The sequence below is a fragment of the Carya illinoinensis genome, chromosome 11 (genome assembly GCF_018687715.1).
Source record: "Carya illinoinensis cultivar Pawnee chromosome 11, C.illinoinensisPawnee_v1, whole genome shotgun sequence".
In the NCBI taxonomy this organism is placed as follows: domain Eukaryota; kingdom Viridiplantae; phylum Streptophyta; class Magnoliopsida; order Fagales; family Juglandaceae; genus Carya; species Carya illinoinensis.
Window position 1 is genome coordinate 36981398 of NC_056762.1, and position 14419 is coordinate 36995816.

A 14419-nucleotide genomic window follows, 5' to 3' on the forward strand; every position below is an offset into this window, starting at 1 on the left:
AAGATCAGGAATGTCTTGAAAAGGAAATTGATGTTCATGGAAAGTAACATCTCGGGAATAGAAGGTGACTTGAGTGTCGAGTTATAAAGTTTATATGCTTTGTAATTGCTAGGGTAGCCAAGAAAAACACATTTAGAGGCGTGAGAAGAAAATTTGTCGCGGGAAGCATGGAGAATTTGAGCATAACAGAGACAACAAAAAATGCGAAGATGATCATAGGTGGGTGAAATGTTGAAGAGAATTTCAAAGGGGGATTTAATATCAAGAATACAACATGGGGTACGATTGATAAGATTGGCAGCGGTGAGGACACATTGACCCCAAAAAGTCAAAGGTAAGTGAGCTTGAAAACGGAGACTACAAGCAACATTCAGAAGATATCGGTGTTTACGTTCCGTAACTCCATTTTATTGTGGAGTTTTAACACAAGTACATTCATGAATGATGCCGTGATCATGAAGGTAATTTTGAAATTTGTGGGAAAGAAATTCTTGACCATTATCAGTTCTAATTATTTTAATCATAGAATTGAACTGATTTTGAATAAGTGCAAAAAAATACATGAGATGAATATAAGTTTCAGATTTATATCGCATGAGATAGATCCAAGTAGTGTGTGAAAAATCATCAACTATTGTAAGAAAATAATGAGCACCACAAAGTGAAAAAGTATGATATCCACCCCATATATCGCAAAAAATACGATTAAAGGCAAAAGTACTTTTATTAACTGGAGAAAAAAAGGGAGTCTAGTGTGCTTAGAATGAACACAAACATCATAATCAGAAAGAATACAAGGATTATTGAAAAGATTAAGAATATTTAAGCGGGAAGAATGACCTAGGCTTTGGTGCCATAAGACTTTATTAGCAACAGCGTGTGTGGAGAGTGTCATGATGAGTTGAGGCCGATACACATAAACCCCATTGCAAAGCTCACCCGCTCCAATCAACCTCTTCGAGTGTGGCTCCTGAAAAAAATAATTGGTTGAAGAAAAAGAGATAATACAAGAATTATTAGTAGTAAGCTGAGGGACAGAGGGCAGATTAAATTGGAATTGAGGGACCAAAATAGACTTTTTGCAAGATGAGGGACTCGGTCAAATAATAGGACCCGACACCTTCAATGGGGAAAATGTGGCCGGTGGGTAATCTCACGAGTTGCTCATGAGAAGGAGGCACCAACTCGGTAAAGAAGCTTCGGTCGTGGCACATGTGGTCACTGGCAACATTGTCCACAACCCACGTGGATGGTGATCAAAGGAGGGAGAGGTAGAAACGTTACCCACGAAGTTGGCTGAGAAGGGTTTCGGATTGAGCAAATCAAGAAGTTTCTGGTACATATCTGGGGACAAGCTAGGCACCGATGACGAGGAGTAGGAGAGGGACGCTTGATTGACCATCGGCAAGGAAGAAGAGGGAGCTTTACCAAGGAGAAAGGGCCTGGGTTGATTTCGTGCATCACGGCCTAGTGGGTATCCCACAATCCGCCAGCAGCGGTCACGCGAGTGGCCGAGTTTGCCGCACTCTGAGCAACGAAGGGAAGGTTTGGTGGAGTGAGCGGCGAAAGTTGGAAGTTCTGGTGGTGGCCGAATATGCAGTAGGCGTTGCTGCTCTTCCTAAAACAAAATAGAAAAAAATTTTGTGATAGGAGGAATAGGCTCCATGGCCAAAATTTGTGTTCTCAGTTGGGAGAAGGAGTCATTGAGATCAAGTAAGAACTGGTAGACTCGTTCATCCTCAGCTTGTTGTTGTAAATCTTTGAGGTCAATGCTCTTTTGTAGATGGTTCAATTCATCCCAAATTTGTTTAATTTGGTTGTAATACTCATAAATGGAATGGGTGTGTTGGTGTAGGGAGTAAAGTTCACGTTTGAGATAGTATATACAGGCATTGTTCCCATGACATAAATGGGATTGAAGGTCGAGCCATACCTCTCGAGGGTCGGTGTGAAATTCAAGGGAATTGGCTATAGCTGGGCTAATGGAATTTAGAAGCCAGGTAAGGACCATGTCCTTGGTTTGATTCCATTGGGTATAATCGGTTGAGGTGGGGTCGGGTGGAGAAAGAGAGCCATCAACAAAGCTGAGTTTGTTTTTGGCATTTAGAGCTCGGGTCATTGCTTTTTGCCATTTGGGAAAGTTATCTCCTGTAAGGAGACTTGAGACTAGAATAAGGCTAGGGGAATCTAAAGGGTGAAGAAGGTAAGGAGAGGGAGGAGGATTGGAGGAGGAAGCCATGGAAGTAATGGAGAGATGATCGGTTAGGCTGATACCATGTCAAATTTAGAAAATATTCAAACTTTTGATTTCAGAAATCTGACTTTTACACTGAAGATCGTTACATATATATAGCTACACTATGCTAGACTATTTATGGAACTGTGCATGTAAGGAAATGATATACTAAGTAAGGGAATAGGTTGTCAATACTGTGCATGGTTGAGGGAGGGATGTGGCTTTATCCTTTGAAGGTTTTGATAGATTTTGACACTTTTTGACTCCAAAATAAAGGGGTTGTTGGCTCGTGTGTCAGGTCTTGTATATTATAAGGTTATTGATATGATTTGGCTTCTAAGGAATAAGATGACCTGTGAAAATCAAACCATAGACACAATGGAGTGAACTCAAGGTTCAGAAAGTCTATCGAGAACATGGCAAGACTAAGCACTCAAAAGTCTTCTAGACTACCAGCATACTAGCATCTATAAAAAGCAATACTGACCATTTCTAAACGATTCCCAAATAGCAAAAGACTACTAGAAAGGAACTGATGGGTGCATGCATGAAAGGATAAACAAAAAAACATTGGAAGCTTCAAATAGTTGGGTCTGTTCTCTCCGCTCTCTTCACGTAATCATCATTTTTTAATCTCATCTCTACAGTTTTCCTTTATCTTTCCATGCTCTGTAATTGTCATTTATTTGGTTTTCTATCTACTTGTAGAGTCTCTGTTCGATGCAGTCTCTAGAATTTTCATTTTTTTTTTGGAACGAAACATTTGGTTTGCTAATCTTTGCATTTGTTTAACAAGTTTCTTTTGATCTTAATCTAGTTTGTAATTTGTACATGTGCAAACTAGTCCTGAAGTTTTCCTTTCATGTGTGACCTTCCCTTTACCCTTCCTCTCCCCACAAAAGGCGATGCAAGGAATGTGCTTTCTTAAAAAAAAAAATTGTTTCTTTTTCCATATTGTCTCATGGTTACAATTATGTTTTTAGTGAAAGCCCTCAAAATAAAAAGGATCTTTCTCCATTGGTTTTATCCTTGTTCACATAGGAGATGAAGGAGAAATTTTATGAAGCATTTCATAGTGGGTTCCCCATTGTTTGTGCATATTAGCCAAACAAGTCTTAGATACGTAGTTACCAATAACACCCAATTATTCAACAAAATATCGGTTTGGACAGCAAAAATATCATTCCTTTATATATTATAAAATCAAAAAATGTAGTTCCTATAAGTCATAAACTATAACCATACGTGTGTAATTTCTTATTGAATGTGTGGAAGTTGCATTTGTTTTTTCTAGATAACAATTAGTTTAGTGTTAGAAATAAATTTTTCATTTCTAGATAGGAATGGATTCAAGAACTCACACATATGCCTATTTCACAAGTCTTCTAAATGATAATGATTTTTTCATAGAATCTACAAGTGAGATAAATGAACACTAAGTATATCCACCCCAAGTTGAGATTATTGTGGTTGAACCAAGTGGACGAAAATCATAACGAGATTTGAACTTTAGTTTGGAGGAAGATTTGATGCTTATGGAGGGATGGCTTGAAGTTTCTTTATATGCAATGCAAGGAAAAGATCAAAAGCACATGATGTTATAGAAAATTATTCATGAATACTGTGAGAAAAATAAGAAATCAAATTCATAAATACTTTGTAGTTATTTGGTACAAGTTGAAGGAATGCATCAAATTGGTTTTTATGAGCAAGATTAGGCATGTTCTCATCATATCTTTTCATCAATTTTTTGGTCGTACCATTTTCTCCAATGCCAAATAAGGTTTTAATTATGTTTAGGATTTGGAGCTTTTAAGATTGGCATGGGAAGGTTATTGTTGGTGTGTGTTGAGATTCCATCTAAAATGGGTGGAACATATAGAAATAGTAAAGTCAAAGAAAAAATGACAATCAAGTTCAATTACCTCAACTCCAAATTCAGTAAATTTGGAAGAAGATGAGGATTTGCATGTGACCATGACAATAAGATGTTTTGTCTTGGAAAGAGGGATTATGCCTTAAACAAGAAAATGTGATTGTTAAATAGAAAAAAGAACAAAATGAAGAAAAGAAAGAAGAAGAAAGAATTACGATGATTAATACAAGCATCATGTCTCAAATTCTACAAGAATACCATCATCAACGACAAATGAAAATCCTTGAAAGTCTTAGTAGGAGAAACTAACATATTCTGGAATGTATTTTAGATTAGTTTTTAAGATGTATCTTGAACCATACATATTGTTTGTATGACTTGTTTTTCTGGTTAAGTAATTTGAACTTTTCTTTGAAGATTTGACAATTCTAAGTAAGAAGATTTTATTTGTTGCTTTGAGATCCATTTATCTTGGACATCTGAATGGTTTATATGATAGAACAAAGGAAAATACAAACAAGAATTATGACAACTTTGAACGTTTATTAAATCGGTAATTGCACAATTTAAGTAATAAAAAAAGCCAAGTACATTCTTTTCATTAGAGAAATAGTTACACATTCTTTTATATATATATATATTAATACAATCTTATATGACCAAATCCCATATTTTGCTATATATTTGCCAAATGGTTGATGAGATTTGCTTGGAGTTGACAATCCGCTTTCTTATTGTTAATATCATGATGGTGTTGAAAGAAGTCACTAAAGTTAGTTGTACGGCTGGGCAACTGTTCTTATTCAAAGTTTTCAGATCAATTATCAACCCGTTATCTTAAATGGTCATATTATGTAAAATTATGCATGCCATTATAATATTGTCGATCGTTTCAATGTGAAAAAAAATCGCATAGGTCCACTAATTATGGTACATCATGCTTGAAGCATACCAAAAGCACACTCCACATTCTTCCTCGCTAACTCTTAAGCGACAGCAAGGTGTTTTTCTTCTTTGCTTGGGAAGCCCATATGGTTTGAATAAATGTATCTCATTACATATATATGCCATTAGCGAGGTAGTGCCCCAATTCCATAGTTATGACCATTAATTGTACAGTCAACAGTCAGAGTACACCCTCAAGCAAGAGCATAAAATATAAATGATCTATCAAGTACATTTATATCATTATGCAACCTATGTTATAAAAAAAAATGTCAAATCTATAAATCGTAAGAAACCTTTACTTCTAAAACAATTGTTAGTTCGTGGATATAACCAAAATACACTTCATTCCATGAAGTTCGGCAGTTTTAACTCCTAGTGTATACAATTGGTGCTCCCTAACATACTTGAAAATTCGTGTTTCTTGCCAATCCTGAACAATTTTGGAATATCGTCATTATTGGGTTTCCTTAAGTACTCTTTAGAAAAAATGAAATTATTGCTTTAACAAACAATTTTAGACTTTTTAATGTGATAATCTCCCCAACCTTCAAGTATTCATCAATAAAATTAGTTGTGACACCATATGCAAGCTTTATAGGAGCAGCTATAATCTTTTGAATAGAAGAAAAATCAAGTTATCCTGAACCATCTCTTCTTTGGATAAAATAAGGTTAATGAGCTTCTACTGTAGATTGGATATGAAGAAAAAAAAATGACTCATTCGAAACCTTTTTTGAAGTTATTTGTAAGATAAATTGGCGGATTAATAAAATAATTATGAAAAAGATTTTGGTGAGTTTGCAATCGATCACGCCCGATGTATCTGCGTGATTTTTTAAGAACAAACACGTGAGCTTGATTATTTCCATAACAAGTCATCTCGTTATCTTGAATTTTTTGTCAGAATTTGAATCGGGAAATGTCATTTTCTAAAAAAGAGAATGATTCTACAAAGGAACTTATATTGAAGTGAATAAAATTGTTGAGAACATTTTTGTGTTTTGTAATGAAATAATATAGCCGTTGGAGAAATATAGTCGTTAGAAGAATAAGACTCTCGAAAAAGTATGACCATTGAAAAATTATCTCGGTTTAAATAATATAAACATTAGAAAAATATATTCACAAAAATAGTTGTGTTTTAATGTGTGCTTTTTTAATAAAGGATAAATATTATAATTACCATTAGAATTAAAAAGTACAAATGAAAATTAAACATAGATATTTTAATAGAATATAGATAGATTTAAAGAGTTTATTATTTGATGTCAATAAAAAGTGGGTAGCTAAAGTGAAAAAGTAGATTCTCTAGTCAAAATTTGGGCAAAGTTTAGCCACATCACTACCAATGATTTAAGAACATTCTCATCCAAATCCCTATAATTTTTCCTAAATTTTAGTTAGAAATTATACTTCCTATAATTTTTTTTTTTAATTTTACTCATATTTAAAAAACCTCTTACATTTGATTCCTTATTATTTATCTATTCTATTAAAATAATATTCTTATATTCTTTCTTTATTATTATATCTACTACTTTATTTCTACATCGTTAACTACTCCCTATAAAATATATATAAAAAGTAATTTAGTGGATGAACAATAGCTTTCAAATATAGGGAGATACTGTTCACATCCTAAAATTTTTCCTTAAAATATGAACCGGATGGAGAAGCAATTTTGTAAAAAAGTTAAGTTTATTTTTGTTATAAACCTATTTGTATGACTATCATTAACCATCAATTAAGACCAATATTTAGCAATTAATTAAGACTATTGAGCCATCAATTAAGACCTATTTTTAACCATCAATTAAGACTTAAGCTATTCATATTCTTTTGTACTCCTATATATATGGGTTTCACTCACTTGTATATGATCAAGTTTTGCATTTGAATAACAACTCTTTCTCTTGCAATATCATCTCTCTTGCAATATTATTTCTCTTTTAGTTTCATAATATATTATCAGCAAGAAGGTTCTGACGATTTTGAAGCTAGTAGTCTTCTACTTCAAGTAAATTTTTTAATATATTTTTGTAGTTCCCAAAATGAATATGAAATGTTACATTACTTATTATTACTTGATGAAACTCTATATTTATTCTCTTGATCTTGTGAATGTATTTCTTATTTATAATATAAACATACTTATATTCCTGATTTATATATGTAGAAAATGTCAAATTTTACAAAATTAGAATTCGTTGCTCTTGACATTTTAAAAAAAAATTATTTATCTTGGATTCTTGATGCTGGGATTCATCTGAATGCGATGAACTTAAGAGATACAATTAAAGAAGGAAATCAAGGGTCCCAGCAGGACTGCGCTAAGGCAATGATTTTCCTTCAGCACCATCTTCATGAAGAATTAAAAACTGAGTATCTCACAGTAAAATATTTCCTTATTTTGTGGAATGATTTAAGAGAGATATATGAGTACTAGAAAACTGTAATCCTCCCAAAAGCTCGTCATGATTGGATACACCTGAGGTTGCAAGACTTCAAGAGTGTTAGTGAATATAACTCTACACTTTTTAAAATTAGCTCACTATTAAAATTATGTGGTAAAAAAGTCACTGATGATGACTTGTTAGAGAATACATATACTACTTTTCATGCATCGAATGTGCTCCTGCAGCAGCAGTATCGAAAGCGAAAATTCAAAAAATATTCTGAACTTATATCTTGTCTTCTAGTAATTGAGCAAAATAATGAGCTTTTGTTAAGAAATCATCAGTCACGTTCTACTGGTTCTATATCATTCCCTGAAATGAATGGTACTAGATTTATATAATTTCTAGAAGCGAATAGTGCATCTTTTCAAAGAAACCGAGGGTGTAGATATGGTAGGAAAAATTATAGAAGTGAAGATTCTAGAAGCGACCACACTAAAAGGAATAATAATATATATACACCGTACTACTAGAAGTGGTTCAATTCAGAGAAAGGTAAAGATCCTCCAAATAAATTTTTTAAGAAAGATAAAGATGGATGCCATAGATATGGTATGACTGGACATTGGTCTCGTACCTGTCGTACAACTAAGCACTTAGTTGACTTATACTAACATTCTATAAAAGAAAAAACAAAAAGGTTTGAACTAAATTTTATTGAACCATTAGATGTTTTAGTTTCTATAGATGGAGAAGATATTACAAGTCTTGATGTTTCTAATTTTTTTGAGGATTCTAGTGGTAGAGTTGATCATTTGATTAGTGATGGAAGTGTTCCTTTTTAATTAATGTATTTTCTTTATCTTACCGTAAATTTTTTTTTTTTTTTATATTTTGCAATGTTTTGTAGTAATGAAAGTTTTATATATTTTGTATAATCATGAGTCTTATTGATAAACTTTTTATCTCCGATATGAATAATAGAGATGTATGTCTGGCTGATAGTGCTACAACTCATACAATTCTTAAAGATAAAAAAATATTTTCAAAATCTAACATTGAGTAAAGCCTACGTTCGTACCATATCTGGTTCATCGAATCTAATTGAAGGTTCTAGAAGAGTTTATATTGTATTGCCTAATGGTACCAAATTTTGTATTGATAGAACCAAACATATTTAATCTAAATTCTTTTATACCCATGAACTTCAGGAGAAATGTGAAATTAATGTCAAGCAGATATGGTCAAGTGATAATCTGGCAAATTTATTCACTAAAATATTACCAACTGCAACATTTAAGAAAATTGTGGAGAACATTGGAATGTGAAAACTTGAAGACCTATTATCATGCCCTTTTTAGGGAGAGTAAATATTTTGAAAACTTGTGCTGGTTGTACTCTTTTTCCTTCGCTAAGGTTTTATCCCACTGGATTTTCCTTTGTAAAGTTTTAATGAGGCAATCTTAAAGCACTTGACAGTACACAGAATGTTGTACTTTTTTTCTTTCGCCATTGATTTTTTCCCACTAGGTTTTTTCTTGACAAAGTTTTAATAAAACATATTCTTTATGCATGGTCATCTAAAGGGGGAGTATTATAAACTTATTTGTATGACCATCATTAGTCATCAATTAAGACCATTTAGCCATCGATTAAGATCAATCTTTAGCCATTAATTAAGACAATTGAGTCATCAATTAAGACCTATCTTTGGCCATTAATTAAGACTTAAGCTATACTTACTCATTTGTACTCCTATATATATGGATATTATTCACTTGTATATGATCAAGTTTTACATTTGAATAATAGCTCTTTCTCTTACAATATCTTCTATTTCTTACAATATCATTTCTTTTTTAATTTCATAATAATTTTGAAATTTTAAAAGTTTAGAACCATATAGGAAAGCTCTAAGAAGATGTCGCAATGAGACTAGACTTCCACATGCAAACTGGGATAATGAGAAGCTACTACACTTACACAATACAATTGGTTTATGTGCACGCTATGTCTTGTCAATTGGGATTATTACAACTACTAGAAAAGTTAATCCATAAGTTGAGATGATTTTATCTGATATATTATATTTATTTTATAATTAAAATAATTTTATAATTTAATATATTATATTAAACCACGTCAGTTTATAAATTTAGTTTCGTGAGGTTTTTTTGTAACTAAAATATTTTTATTTTATTTTTAGAGAAATAGAAGCTTACACTTTGATATAATTTATAAACTTCGTTACTATTGTTGCCCATGTAACTAATTTAAAAGGGGAATGAATTGGGTTGTTTTATTAAAATTAACAATTATAAATCAAATACACAATATAAAATATAAATAAAATATTGAGTATCATTAAATATAAAGATTAAAGATAAAAGAGATGCAAATTCAATATTTTAACGAGATTCAGCCCTATTGCCTATATTCTTACCTCAAGCTATTTCTTGAGAATTCTCAAATTCATTATTCAATCTGTTTTAAGTGAAAATATAAACCTATTACACATTTAAACAATATTATTTCAAAGAATTATTGTAGAACACCTTCTACATTTACAAACATTTTATGAGTAGTGACTCAGCTATTCTCGTGTGGAACTCCTATCACACTTACAAGAGTTACACACACTCTTTTTCAGTTTATACAAGAGTTGATAGTTGGTAGGTTATCATAATACATCTTAAAAAAAAATAAAAACTCTATTTATAATCATTTTTACGTATTCTTTACTCATTAAACTAATATAATTGATTGCGTCACTATTTCTTATATATAATTTCTCATATAAGCATAAATCTTAAAAATTACTTCCTTAAAAAAAAAAAAAAAAGGGTTTTAAACGGTGCCGTTCTCGAAAGGGTAAACAGTAAAGTCAAAAGGCCTAAAAGCCTCCAGAGTGCTTCACGGCTCTTTTAGCAACGCAATCCCCTAAATCCCTAAACCCTGCTGCGCCTCTGCTTATAATCCGCCGCTGCCAGTCTTGAAGGCCGAAAACCCTCTGCCTTCTCTTGTGCTCCATCTCTTTCGCACGCTATTGTCATCCTCTGTCTTCTCTGACCCTGCATCAGAACTATGGAGGACACAGCTCCAGCTCCATGCTGGAGCAACATACTAAAGAGACCACCGCCCCCAAAGCCCGTCAACCAAGATCCAATCCCAGCTAATGGAGTTTTCGTGGAAAGCTGCAAGTCGGCAAGAGGCATAGCCGTTGCCGTGGTCGACGCCAACGCCATGATCAGCGGTGGCGATAAGCTCACCCATTGCGCTGACAAGTTCATCACTGTACCTGAGGTCATGGCTGAGGTCCGCGACCCCTCCTCTCGACACCGATTATCCTTCCTCCCCTTCTCTCTCCACTCCATGGATCCCACTCCCGATTCCCTCAACAAAGGTAGTTTGTTCTTTAAATTAATTTTCCCAGAAATTATTCTCTATAAACAAACAAGTCTCCTAGTATATTGTTTTGGTTTCTGTTTTTGATAATTGGACAGTGATAAAGTTTGCGAAGGCGACGGGGGATTTACAGACACTATCAGATGTTGATCTAAAACTAATTGCATTGACATATACATTGGAGGCTCAGATTCATGGAAACAAAAATATCAGGGATTGTCCTCCCCCTATTCATCTGGTCAATGTGAAAACCTTACACGAGAAAGACATGCCGGGTTGGGGCTCCAATGTCCCCAATTTGAAAGAGTGGGAAGCGTTGGAACACGAAGTTGGAGATGGATCAAATCCTTCCAATTCCAGAATCCTACCGTTGCAGGACTTGAATCTGAACATCGTGGATGCTGTTGATGATGATGATCACAAGTCGGAGGATGGTTCGAAATCTAATTCCGTGAATCAAGAGGGAGTTGTAGAAGGTGGGAGGAGGAGATATTTGCCAAAAAAAAAGGAGGTAAACATTGAAGGGAAGAAGATGGTGGCAGATGGAATTGATGCGTCTCAAGGAGAGTTTGATGATAATGCCGATGATTGGAGGCCAGCTGTTAGTCGGAGTACTCGTAGAAGGTATCTTAGAAGGAAATCTAGGCTTGAATATTATTCCTCATTAGCTGAAAAGGATGCTGAGAAGGATGAGGCCGAAAATGTTGTTGTTGAGGACACTAGAGGATTAGAAAAGGGGGTTTCCGAAGGGAGTGAGATAAAGGAGGGGGAAAACGTTGGTGATGAAAATATTTCGATGGTTTTAGAGCGAATGAGGTTGGAAGAAGATTCTATGAAAGGTCTTCAAGAAGGAAAGGAGCTTGAACATTCTGAATCCAAGGGGCTTTGGTCTAATAATCCTGAATTGGCCGTGAGCAACGAAGCTCTTGTAGTTGATGGAGATGAGATTGACATGGGTGATGAAGGATTGGGTCCTGAGGAGATGCCAAGCCAGGATAATGAAAGTGTTGATGCATCATATATTGATGATGATAGTAGTGAGCAGAGCTGGATGCTGAGATCGTTATCGGAGTCAAGTGTGGCCTGTGTAACTAGCGACTTTGCAATGCAAAATGTTCTTCTGCAGATGGGTCTACGCTTGCTGGCACCTGGTGGAATGCAGATACACCAGCTGCACAGGTATTTCGATCTATACATCAATGGTTTTAATACTGATTTCAGTTGTCTTTTTCATGTTAAAATTTTTTTTATTTGCTATAGAAAATATGGAAATCATAAATGCCTTGACAATGCTTCATATGAAGTGATGGAAAATGTTTTATATGCTTTGACTGGATTGTTCTGAGCGGTATTTTTCTTCTTGACTGGGGAATCAGTTCTTTTCGCAAAGAAACAATTACATATATGTAATATATGGCTTATCTTTGAGAATTATGTACTTCAGGTGGGTTCTGAAATGCCATGCCTGCTATACCGTGACAACTGAGGTAGGGAGGATTTTCTGCCCAAAATGTGGAAATGGTGGAACTTTACGGAAGGTAGCTGTTACAGTTGGTGAGAATGGAGTCGTTTTGGCAGCTCGTCGGCCACGGATTACATTGCGGGGCACAAAAGTAAGTATATATCTATGTGTGTGTGAATTATCGTGTTTTTAGTTGTAGCTGAATTTGTTGCTGTTCAATGAAGCGTGTCTTAAATGCTTTTGTGTGCTCGGCTCTTGTTATTGTTATCATACTCTACCCTTTTTTTGGTAGTCTCTTCCTACTATTTGGTTACAGTGTACTTTGCCATGTTGTTTATGTCTACTGGGTTGGAAATACCATAGTATTGAGCATAAGTATCTTTCAGGTCTATATATAGTCTATGTGTTTTGTTCTCAAGGAAAATGATAATCTAACAACTTTTTTACAACTCAATATGAATTGGAGGTTAGTTTTGTAAAAGTAAAATTTATTTTTAATGAAGTGGCAAGATGGCATTGTTGATTGCAAATGAGTTGTAAAATAGTTGTAAAGTTGTAGGTATCCTTTTGTCAATGCCTTTTAGAAAGGGAGATATAACCTTACAATCTAACTACAATTTAGTTACCACTTATCATAAAATAATATATATTTTTTTAATTTCAAATCCATCAAATCAAAATCAAAAGTAAAATAAATATTTAAAAGAAATATTACTTTATTATAAGGTTGTAGAAAAATTGTAAAGAGTTAGTTATTTTATCATTTTCCTTTTAGAAATCTAGATTGGTACTTTTTTAACATATGTTTGACTTTAAATAGGAGGTGAGGCTTAGCATGCTTGCATGTATATATCTTGACATTTTTTCTTGTGCAGTTTTCACTGCCTTTACCCCAAGGTGGAAGGGATGCCATTGCCAAAAACCTCGTGTTACGTGAAGATCAACTCCCACAAAAGTTACTTTATCCTAAGACAAAGAAGAAAATAAATAAACAGGTTATTTTCCCACTTTATGGTGATTGTTTCTGTTTCCATACCTGACACCAGCCATCGTTTTCCAAATTTTTTTGGACACCATTTAAAGCCTAACTGAAGCTACTTTATATTTGATTTTCAGGGAGATGACTTCTTCACCATGGATGACTTTTGCGACCATTCTGATAAAAGAGCCCAACTGCAGCCTCCTGTAAGGAAGGCATTAGCAGTTTTCAGTGGAAAGAGGAATCCCAATGATAATCACTATTCTCGTTCTAAGCACAAGTAGAGAGTTAGCTGAAAGTTTGTTATTTATGCTGTTTTGGAAATTGTGTTGGAACTGGTTTTGGTATTTTAAGAGTCTTGTTGGCATGTTGCCAACAAGTGGTGAAGGCCTTTTTGACTGGAGTGATTCCTAATGATCCGTCACCATTGACCAACTCTTCTGTTAATATTTTACTTGAATGCGATCACAATTTTGGTCGGGTTTTTTCCTTCTTTTATTCATTCTTGTTTTCTTCCCCCTCCATCTCCCATTCTACCATTTTTCTCCCAACATTCTATACAGAAATGATTTGCATGCCGATTGCCGTATTCTTCTCAGAGGCTTCGGTTAGAAGTACAGGTACGCTGTTGAAAATACTGGCGACGTTGAACTCGTGCTGGATTGGATAGTTTCTTAATTGGCTGGAATGTTATATGCTGACCCTTGGGCACCTTTTGCTGAAAATTGTGGGAGTGTTGTCCCAAGTTCATAACAAGCCCCAATTTCATAACAAGCCCCAAAAGGCAGCAGAAGTTGTGGGAGGGTCCTAAGTGAATTCCAGCCAAATAAATTGTTGCCAAATTTTAGAAGTGAGTTCAATTCATTGAGTAGCATATACAGCAGCCACTCTCTTAGGTCATGACGAAATATTATCTTGGAACGCCCTGCTATCGTGGAGTGTGTAAGTACTATATAATTTCTTTAAAAAAAATAAATTAATACATAAAATATATATATAATTTTTTAATAATAAATTTTATTTTTTCAAAATGATTGTATAACACTTGCATTTAAGATTATATTTTAGGTTTTGTAGCCTATGCCTTGGACCGTGTTGACTATGTATGTATATACGT

The 14419-nt window shown here is 34.2% G+C and overlaps 1 protein-coding gene across 3 annotated transcripts; it reads left to right on the forward strand.

Moving 5' to 3' along the window:
- Nucleotides 1–10372: 10372 nt before the first annotated feature.
- LOC122281847 (RNA-binding NOB1-like protein) lies at nt 10373–13800 on the forward strand. 3 transcript variants are annotated; one of them, XR_006230332.1, is made up of 5 exons: nt 10373–10859; nt 10960–12040; nt 12306–12490; nt 13199–13318; nt 13440–13483. XR_006230332.1 is itself a non-coding variant. In XM_043093660.1 (5 exons), exons 1-5 carry the CDS (start codon nt 10541–10543, stop codon nt 13584–13586), a joined length of 1836 nt encoding a protein of 611 aa, XP_042949594.1. In that variant the 5' UTR covers nt 10374–10540; the 3' UTR covers nt 13587–13800. The 3 variants fall into 3 exon arrangements, 1 of the variants encoding a protein (XP_042949594.1); XR_006230333.1 differs by having other exon boundaries at nt 10374–10859; nt 12306–12478; XM_043093660.1 differs by having other exon boundaries at nt 10374–10859; nt 12306–12474; nt 13440–13800.
- The last annotated feature ends 619 nt before the right edge of the window (nt 13801–14419 follow it).